The sequence below is a fragment of the Gobius niger genome (assembly GCF_951799975.1).
Source record: "Gobius niger genome assembly, chromosome: 14".
NCBI classification, from domain to species: domain Eukaryota; kingdom Metazoa; phylum Chordata; class Actinopteri; order Gobiiformes; family Gobiidae; genus Gobius; species Gobius niger.
Genome location: NC_136865.1, coordinates 30,803,753 through 30,814,163, shown reverse-complemented (window position 1 = coordinate 30,814,163; position 10,411 = coordinate 30,803,753). Strand labels below are relative to the sequence as shown.

At 40.2% G+C, this 10,411-nt stretch overlaps 1 protein-coding gene across 1 annotated transcript; it reads right to left on the bottom strand.

Annotated features, from left to right (window-relative positions):
- Window positions 1–284: 284 nt before the first annotated feature.
- On the bottom strand, window positions 285–10,171 carry smim13 (small integral membrane protein 13). Its single transcript, XM_079571100.1, has 2 exons — window positions 9,692–10,171; window positions 285–500 (listed from the first exon to the last, which is right to left on the bottom strand). The coding sequence occupies exons 1-2, from the start codon at window positions 9,765–9,767 to the stop codon at window positions 295–297; spliced, it is 282 nt and encodes a 93-aa protein (XP_079427226.1). The 5' UTR covers window positions 9,768–10,171; the 3' UTR covers window positions 285–294.
- Between the last annotated feature and the right edge of the window lie 240 nt (window positions 10,172–10,411).

The window sequence follows — 10,411 nt, the reverse complement described above, 5'->3', positions numbered from 1 at the left end:
CTCGTATTCTTTGTCTCGTATCCGTCTCGTTTCTTACGAGGTCTCGGGCGAGGCCAGTCTCTGCCTCGCCGTCTTGGGTCGGGTTCTCTGTCTTGTATTCGTCTCGTATTCTTCGTCTCGTCTCGTATTCTCCGTCTCGTCTCCGTCTCGTCTCCGTCTGGTTTCTTACGAGGTCTCGGGCGAGGCCAGTCTCTGCCTCGCCGTCTTGGGTCGGGTTCTCAGTCTCGTATTCGTCTCGTATTCTTCGTCTCGTCTTGTCTCCGTCTCGTCTCCGTCTCGTCTCCGTCTGGTTTCTTACGAGGTCTCGGGCGAGGCCAGTCTCTGCCTCGCCGTCTTGGGTCGGGTTCTCAGCGCCGCCGCGTTGCTCTGGCGCTGCTCGGACTTGGACTCGCTCTGGGACTTGGGGTCCTGGGCGTCGGCCGGAGGGGTCGTGGCGTCGCCCACCAGCTCGCGCAGGAACTTGAACTTGGACAGGAAGAGCTGCCACACCACGTACCAGCCTGGAGGGGGCAGGAGAGAGAGGAAATGAGTGATTTATTGTAAAGGTATTCTGTAGACAGGGTATCTGCAGAGACAAGTCAAATTTAAGACTTTTTAAGACCTTTTTAAGACCTTTTTAAGACCACAGAATCTCCAAAAGAAGACCTGTTTTTGAACGCGCAATATATAAATGGACTGTAAAGAAAATCACTGTCACAAAAATCCAAGTGTCAAACTGTTGTTTTTGATTTCACAGTGGGATGTACAAATGTAAGAACTTCATTTTTCACATCTCTTAACAACCTTATCCCATAATAAGAATATTGAGATTGAATAATTACTCACAATTATCGACTGAATGAAAGAAAACAACAGATATTTAGTTTTTGTATTTAAAATGCTTTGTAATACTTGAGCTGGTTAAACATTCACTGTTTCTAAAAATAAAAGCAGCTTTTCCACTCGTTTGCAAAGAACAAAACACTGTCAACTTTACAACTAAATAATTATCATTTTAATGATATTATTATTAGGCCAGAATCTCGTCTGGGTTTGATGTTTTCTAAACTTGTTTGTCAGATGTTTTGATGAACAAAGTGAGAAACGTGTTTCTAAAGTAACAGGACTTTCTCTTTCCTTCTGTCCCTGAGCAGAGGAGCGTTCGCTTTGTGTTTCCCAACATTTGGACAAACTTTATTGTGAACTAGAAATGCAATGGCTGCGCCATTGCGATTGACTGCGGAATTGCGGGAAGCGAATGCAGAAATTGCATAAACTGTTCAAATTGCATACATTGCTTAATTTGCATAATCTAATTAGCATAAACTGGTAAAATGCATAAAATGTCATGTTGCATAAACTGTATAAACTGCATAAAGTGGTAAAATGCATGAATGGGTTAATTTGCATAAATTATGTAAATTGCATAAACTCTTTAAAATTCATGAATCCTAAATGGCATAAACTCTTCAGTTGCATAAACGGTTTAAAATGCATTAACTGGTTAAATCCCATAAAGTGGTTAATTTGCATAAATTGTTAATGTTGCATAAACTTTTATATTCCATAAACTGGTCAAACTGTTGAAATGGCCTCAGTGCTTGATTGGCAGAAGCACAAATGGCTGAAAGGCGGAGTCGCCCCATTGGCTGGATTCCCCCCATACACACCAATGCAAAAATTTCAAACTCTCGTATAAAAAAACTGTAAAACTGCAGAAGGACAATTTTTTCTCAAAACCCACAAGTTGCAGAAGCTGAACATGCACAAAGTGCAGAAATTGCAGAAAATGCAGAAAAAAGTGCAGAAAAGCATGGATTTGCGGCAGCCCCATTATAAGTCAATGGGAAAAATCTCCGACATTTTGGCCGATTGCGGAAAAACCGTAAATTGCAGAAGTCCCAAAAGTAATAGCACCTTCTCCTCAACATGCGGAACGTTTTGATGCATAACTTGCATAAATTGCACAAAGCATGAAGGTGCTGAAAGCTCTAGAAAATCGGGAAAAAGATGGAAGAGGAATAATAATAAAGAACATGAAAACCAATAATTGACTGCGGAAGAATTCCGCAGTCAATCAATGATGCCGTTCATGACCTTGAGTTGGATATTTACAGCGAAGGATTATCTCCACGTTGTTTCATATTGGACGCAGGGCCGGACTGGGACTGAAAAACAGCCCTGGACTCTGACCAGCCTGGCCCAAATTAGCGTAATTGTGCATTTCCACAAATAACACATTTCAACCTCTTACCCCCCGCCTTAACCCAGGTCGACTTTTTATTTATTTATTTTTTATTGGTATCGTCAGTAAAAAGAGCGGGAAAGGTGGTCGTAGAAACAGAAGCAAAATCATGAATATAAATAATAAATAATAATGGTCCCAAAATTGAACCTTGTGGTGCACCATGCTCCACGGAATTCCTTTTAGATTCATGTTTTTTTATACTGGGCTTTACCCAAATCTAAAAGCTCCTCGACTGGAGATAAACAATGTAACGTCTCATTTGAAAGCTAAGACCGACAAAAGTGATGGAAACTTTTCGTCACGTCATTTTTGTCATATTTTTGTTGTTTTTTTTTCATTATTTTTTCGATCACTTTATATTGTGTTTTTCTCATGTTTTTGTAGTTTTTTTTGTCTGTGTTTTTCTCATGTTTTTGTTGCCTTTTCATCAAATTTTTTGTCACTTTTTTGTTGCTTTTCCAGCACATTTTTGTTTTGTTTTCATCCTCTTTTTCTCGCTATTTTGACGCTTTTCTTTTTAGCTTTTAGATTTGGGTAAAGCTCAGTTGAGGCGGGACTGGTGGCCCCTCTGTGCTCTTCCAGAATGGACACATGGCCAGTCCGCCCCTGATTGGACGTGTCTTTCCACCGACAGCAGCGTTACGGATCCATCAGCGACACCTCAGTCATGTTCTGGATTCCTAAACTCTGCTGACTTCAGTGTTTTTTTGGGCGGATAAAGCTCTGAAGGAGAGTCCTTCTGCCTCACTCGACTATCGCTGAGTTTACGTTGTTTGTGGAGGATAAGATAAGATGGTACTTTATTGATCTCACAGATGGAGAAATTGCATTTGATGAGAGAGCATCCGGCAGCAGCACCCATTCAGTGCGCACCACTCTTTTTTTTCTTTGGTGAAAGATCGTTGTGTCGCGGCCGCCATCTTCACTGTTTTGGTCACAGGAGGAGCACTGGTTGATGGGAAATCCGTAGACGATGACCACGGCGGTGGAGCTCTTGCGCTTGGCCCTGATGTTCTTGGCCACACAGGTGTAGTTGGCCGTGTGGGACAGACGCGCCTGCTTGATGATCAGGTTGTGTCCACGGTGATGTAGAAGTTCCTGTCCTCGGCCGGGTCGATGATCTCGTTGTCCTTCAGCGACTCCACCCGCATGACAAAGCTCTGAAGGAGAGTCCTTCTGCCTCGCTCGACTATCGCTGAGTTTACATTGTTTGTGGAGGATAAAGCTCTGAAGGAGAGTCCTTCTGCCTCGACTATCGCTGAGTTTACGTTGTTTGTGGAGGATAAAGCTCTGAAGGAGAGTCCTTCTGCCTCGACTATCGCTGAGTTTACGTTGTTTGTGGAGGATAAAGCTCTGAAGGAGAGTCCTTCTGCCTTGACTATCGCTGAGTTTACGTTGTTTGTGGAGGATAAAGCTCTGAAGGAGAGTCCTTCTGCCTCGACTATCGCTGAGTTTACGTTGTTTGTGGTGGATAAAGCTCTGAAGGAGAGTCCTTCTGCCTCGACTATCGCTGAGTTTACGTTGTTTGTGGAGGATAAAGCTCTAAAGGAGAGTCCTTCTGCCTCGACTATCGCTGAGTTTACGTTGTTTGTGGAGGATAAAGCTCTGAAGGAGAGTCCTTCTGCCTCGACTATCGCTGAGTTTACGTTGTTTGTGGAGGATAAAGCTCTGAAGGAGAGTCCTTCTGCCTTGACTATCGCTGAGTTTACGTTGTTTGTGGAGGATAAAGCTCTGAAGGAGAGTCCTTCTGCCTCCACTATCGCTGAGTTTACGTTGTTTGTGGCGGCGGCCAGTGCGTCAGCGTCGCTTCGCCCTCTCGGACCATGAGCGGCACCGGCTCCTCATCGGTGCTGCTGTGACTTTACTTGTCAACTTTTTAAACTAAATTGTGCGAAAATAATTTATTTTTAAGACCAGTTTACCATAGATTTAAGACCAAATAGGCCGAATTTGAGACTTTTTAAGGCCTTAAATTTGGATTCTTGAATTTTTTAAAGACTTTTTAGGACCCCACGGATACCCTGTGTAGATTTATCGATGACAAAAGTTGCAGCCCCCGTCCTCTCTCTCGGCCAATCAGTCTGTTCACGTCACGTCACGTTAGTACCAGTCGAGCGGCTTCGGCCACGGCCCGAGGTCGGGGCCAAACCTGGTCAGACCGGTTTGGCCCCGACCTCGGGCCGTGGAGACTCTCGCCCGACAGGTCAGATAATTGTCCTGAACAGACGACAAAAGGGAAGAAACACTTTCCCATTTTCCACCCAATTATTTTTCGCATTTCCTGACCGTGGACATGAACTTCTTCTAAAAAGAAATGTCATTATGATCCTGTGCCCTGGTTCAAAACCTCGATAACACCAGAGTTACTTTTCATTTCTTCAGAAGTGTCGACCTCAGGCTGGAGTCAGACCGGATTCACCGATGACTCAAGGCCTGACTGGATTAAATGGATTAAGTCCATGACTTGTCGTGGATTTAAGAACAAGTGCAAGTAAACAATGGATCTCATTGTGTAAACAAAACTGTAAACTAAATGCACATTAACAAAGCCTTAAGCACATTTTGAAGGCTTGTATATTGGCTTAACCTCTTAACTCCCACCTGAACGGATCCCGTTTTCTCCAGTTTGGCTTTAGCCTAATCAAAAAGATTCTTGGGAAAAAAGCACAAAAACAGCCACAAAAAATGAGAAAACAAGGATGTAAACGCAACAAAGATGTGACAAAAACTCAACCAAAAAAATTACAAAAATCAACAAAAATGTGACAAAAATGGAAAAAAATAAAAGGAAAAAATAAAAGGTGAGACAACACAGCAACAACGCGATGAAAAGATCAGTTTTGTGGGTCTTAGCTTTCAAATGAGGCGTTACACAGGCCTATATAACAGCCAAAGAGGACAGAATGCATTTGGCTCAGGCGGGTGGTAAAGAGGTTAAGTTCAATTTCTTTTCTAATTTTCCTCATTCATTTTTGCCTCGTCTTGGTCCTGTTTTTTTGTTTTGGAGTTTTGTTTTGTCACAACTTGCTGAAAAAAAAAAAAAAAAACTTTTCAATTAGGAAGGAACATAAGGAACATATGGTATTGAAACGTGTGTGAGCATATAGTGTGTACCCTTTTTAATTGATGCATTCCTAAGGTAGTAAAAGTAAGGTAAGGTAGTTTTAGATTAGAGTAGGTTAGGTTAGTTAGGTTAGGTAGGAAATAGGTACAAAATGGTGGTAATGTTTAATAGGTTATTAATGTATTAATGTATGTTTGTGTTTCTTAATGTTGTGTCTTATTTTGGGCCCCATATATAAACTAACTGCTGCTTCAAGAGTGTCCCATTTATGAATATGCATTATTCCTTGAACGAATATGTGAACGTTTTTACTGTATATTCATAATAAACTGAACTGAACTGAAACAAATCGGTAAAACATCTCAGTATCACAGATTAGCATCATCAGCCCTTGAACATCGGTAACGTGACGGACTCGGGAGGAATAAGGACAAAACCAAGACTTAATGAAACTAAATGAAAAGCCTCTGACTTGAAAGACCGGGTTTGTTCCCTCTGGACTGACCTTAAGCTCGGCCTCAAGACCAGGTCAAATCAGGGGAAGTTTTTGGGGCGCGTTTCATATCTCAATACGATAGAACTGCGGGTTCAATGAAATCAACATTTTTCAGAAAATAAAAACATCTTAATACAAAAGAGTGCAGTTTTATTGAGAAGAATCTAGATCATTAATATCAGGGGTCGGCAACGCCAGGCCCGGGGGCCAATCCGGCCCTCCAGCACAGCACCTCTGGCCCTCAAGATGATTTTGAGAAACATTACTACACAAATCAGAGAGCACTTTAACATTTTTTGGGTTAAATGGGAGAAATACTGTCAATGCACCAAATAAGGTCATATTATGCACAACTCCGGCATTTGTAGAAAGTGCACGGGAAAAATAATAATAACTTTAAGGAAGAAATGACAGAAACCTACTTGAATTAAGAGATTCAATCTACAGTTTGAGTTGATTTGGTCTTAGATCAAATAAAACATCTTATCACCAATGGAACAAGTCATTATTCTCTTAACCTCTTAACTCCCGCCTGAACCGAGAGGATCTTTTTCCTCACGTCATCACATTTTTTTTCCAGCATTTTTTTTGTTGGGTATTAAACTAATTTTTGTAACTTTTTTTGTCATTTTTTATCACATTTTTGTCAAACATTGTTTGGTCATTTTTTGTAATTTGTCATTTTTTTGTCACATTTTTGTCACATTTTTGTCACATTTTTGTCACATTTTTGTCATTTTTTTGTAATTTTTTGTCAAAGTTTTATCACATTTTTGTCATTTTTTTGTCACGTTTTTGTCACGTTTTTGTCAATTTCTTGTGACATTTTTGTGACATTTTTGCCACTTTTTCATCAATGTTTTCTCACTTTTTTTGTCACATTTCCATAATTGTTTTCGTCTCAGTTCTGTCGCTATTTTCACACCTTTTTTCCAGAAGCTTTTTGACTGTGGTAAAGCCAAACTGGAGAAAATGTGCTCGGTTCATGTGGGAGTTAAGGGGTTAACTCAGAATATATTGTATCATTTCAAGTGAAAAACAAATCTTTTTAAAAGTAAAAGTTCATTTGTCTGATTTCAAAGTGGATTTATGCTCGTTCCATTGGCATCAGCATTTGTATCTTTGTCTTAGATTAGTCCAAACAGACTCAAATTCAACATAAAGAACCTTTATTCAAGCAATTTTAAGTCATTTATCTCATTTAAGATGGTATTGTTTCCAGTGTAGTGCTTTACTTTGGCCTAAAACTGGCGGCTTCGGCCCTCCGTTAAGAAAACTTGCCTAACCCGGATTTATATCAATGCTTTAGCGAGATTAATATCTTGAATGTTCATATCGCGATACAATAACGATGCACCTTCAGCCCGAGTTCGTGCATTAGCCGACTTTATCTCCACAGTGATCAAAACGTGAATCTAAAATTAGCGGCGAGCGAGAGGACGCTCCGCATTCCTGCAGCGAGCGGAGCTTCAGAACAAACCTGAGCCGGGACTCGTCCTCGGCAGAAGTAAAAATAGACCAAACCTCAGGAGAAACAAATCTGACATTCAGTCCACATTAGAACCATCAGCGTCATGTCACAGGTGCGATATATCGGCTACACGATAATATCGACAGGACTGTTTGGAAGATCTGCTAAATTACCCAATCGAGTTTATCTCTGATGTCAAGAAATGGGAACAGGGAGAAATTGTGCATAGATTTTTTTTATTGGGAAAAATAGGAAATAAAAAAATGTTCCCAAATTTCTTTCCTAATTTCCCCTCATATTCTTTGTTTTCTTCCCTCCATTTTTCACTCACTCTTTTCTTAACCTGTTACCACCCGCAAAAACCAAATCCATTCTCTCCTCTTTGCCATTGTCGTCACTTTTTATTTCCCTTATGTGTTTTTGTCACTTTTTTATTACTTTTCTGCAGGATTTTTGTCTTTTTTTCTGCTGAATTTTTGACATTTTTCTGCTGGATTTTTGTCTTTATTCTGCAGAATTTTTGACATTTTTTTGCTGGATTTTTGTCTTTTTTTTTGCTGGATTTTTGTCCCTTTTTTGCTGGATTTTTGTCTTTTTTTGCTGGATTTTTGTCTTTTTTTTGCTGGATTTTTGTCTTTTTTTTGCTGGGTTTTTGTCCCTTTTTTGCTGGATTTTTGTCCTTTTTCTGCTGGATTTTTGTCATTTTTTTGCTGTATTTTTGTTAGTGGTGGGCCGTTAACTGCGTTAACGTGCTGCGTTAACGCAAGACTCTTATCGCGCGATAAAAAAAATATCGCCGTTAATCTATTCTCAAAGCTGGGTTGGGAGCTCGGTCTATCCTCTGCTATGATGACTTTCACCGAGATATTTTATGCAGGGCTTAAAGTATTCCGGCCTGAGGGCTCTGGCGCAAGCAAAGTGTATCAGACTGCAAATTATTTGTCCGTTTTTTCCACGCATTTGTGAAAAACTCGCCTTTCCTTAACCAACAGCCTGATTAACAAACTATGACACTTAATCCTTTACTTACTAGATTATTTTGAAAAATATTACACTTTACATTTTGGTCTATACTTGTATTTTACCTCCCATATATTAAGTGTTTGCACAACTTGTGAATACATTAGGTCCAAGTGCAGAGTAAATGTGTCATAAAAAAGTTTAATAAAAAATATTGGCCTAGGCTACATTGCCTATATACAGTAGCCTCTATCTAACGTTTTTCTTTTTTCTTTTAAAGCACCGATAAGAGCACCATTAAAGTCCCAGATCTTTTTTCTGTAGCAGGTCATAGTTGCAGAAGAGGAGATTTAGTTTGTCACCAGAAAATGGATTGACACAAAGCTACTGACTGTACACAGTTCATCAGGACCTCTAATGTCGACCTACAGCTCAAAATTCATGTTTAACTGAATAAACAGTTAGTAAACACAAGTGCATCTTCTTGAACATGAATTATTTTCATCACCAATTATCATAGTAGAACGTTCTCAAGCAGTTTGTGATGCATTTTGGAAACAGGAGATGAGCCCCTGGTCTAACGCACCACCTGACTCGAGAAACTCGTTCTCAAAGACTTACTTTTAGTCATTATTTGGGTAGCACACATATTCTGAATGGCTTCCGCAGAATTCAAGCGAGACATTTTAATCTAGATTAATCTAGATTAATCTAGATTAATCTAGATTAACAAAAAAGCGATAAAAGATTAATCTAGATTAATTTCAAAATTAATCTAGATTAATCTAGATTAAAAAAAATAATCTATTCCCACCTCTAATTTTTGTCTTTTTTTGCTGTATTTTTGTAATTTTTCTGCTGGATTTTTATCATTTTTTTTGCTGGATTTTTGTCATTTTTTTTGCTGGATTTTTGTCATTTTTTTGCTGCCCTTTTGTCACCTTTTTGTTGATTTTATGTCATTTTTAACGCTTTTTATCGCTTTTTTGTTGAGTTTACATCCTCATTCTCTTTATTTCTTTTTTATCGCTGTTTTGAAGAAGCTTTTAGATTTGGAGAATTTGGAGAACAGAAGAAAACATGTTCAGGTGGGAGTTAAGAGGTTAAACAAATGTTTTAAAAGCGAGAACAAAATGTATAAGAAATAAAGCAAATATGGGGGGGAAATAAGGAAAATTGGCGGGAAATTTTCAAAAGTGGGGAAATGGTGGGAAAATGTGTGGGGGAATTGTTTTTTTTTTTGCCCTTTTGTCGTCTGTCCCGGACAATATTTTTTTGTATGTGATATAAACTAACATGTTTGCAGCACATTTCTGATGATTTGCAAAAATATCGCTTCATCACCATTATCGAGTGCCCAAAAAAATCGATATCAACTTTTACCAGTATCGCCCAGCCTGACGATACGGGTCTGTTTCCAGTCAAATACAGTGACTTATTGCCCGTTTTCCCGGTAATGCAACAGAAACTCACCGAAAAGCATGAAGAGCAGCGCGCACACGAGCGTGGCCACGATGACCAGCAAAGTGAGCCCCACGCTTTGCCACATTCTCACAACTTCTGCGGCATCAGTCAGCGAAAACGCGGAATCTTCTCTCTTCTTTGACTCAGTTCACAGCCTCTCCAGCCGTAGATCAGGTCCTCGGCTGGTTTCAAAGACAAACAAACCCCCTAAAAAAAACCCGAAGCAGCTGCTCGTTCTGTTCTTGTTTGTAGCTTCTCCGTGTGGCTAGCTGCTGTTAGCTCGACGCCGAACGAAGCGGCAGAAATGTGGCGAGAAAAGCCGCCAAATGTCAAATAAATAGTGGCTAAAGGTAAAGTCGGGGGTCACGGAGAGGGTAAAGTCCTCGGGCTGTGGGCTACATAACTGCGGCGGGGGTTAGGAGCTCAAACGGAGCCGAGAGAGAGGCTCCAAAACTGGGTTAAGACAACAACATCAGCAGCGTCACGAAACACGGCTCCGACTGCGGCTGCGCGGAGGGCGAGGGGATTATGGGTAATGGAGTTCTTTTGTCATTCTGCGTGTTACGTTGTGTTTTTTGACCTCTTAACTCCCACCTGAACCGAGCACATTTTCTCCAGTTTGGTCCAAAAGCTTCTGGAAAAAAAAGGTGTGAAAATAGCAACAAAACTGAGACGAAAACAATGATGGAAATGTGACAAAAAAGTGAGAAAACATTGACAAAAAAGTGA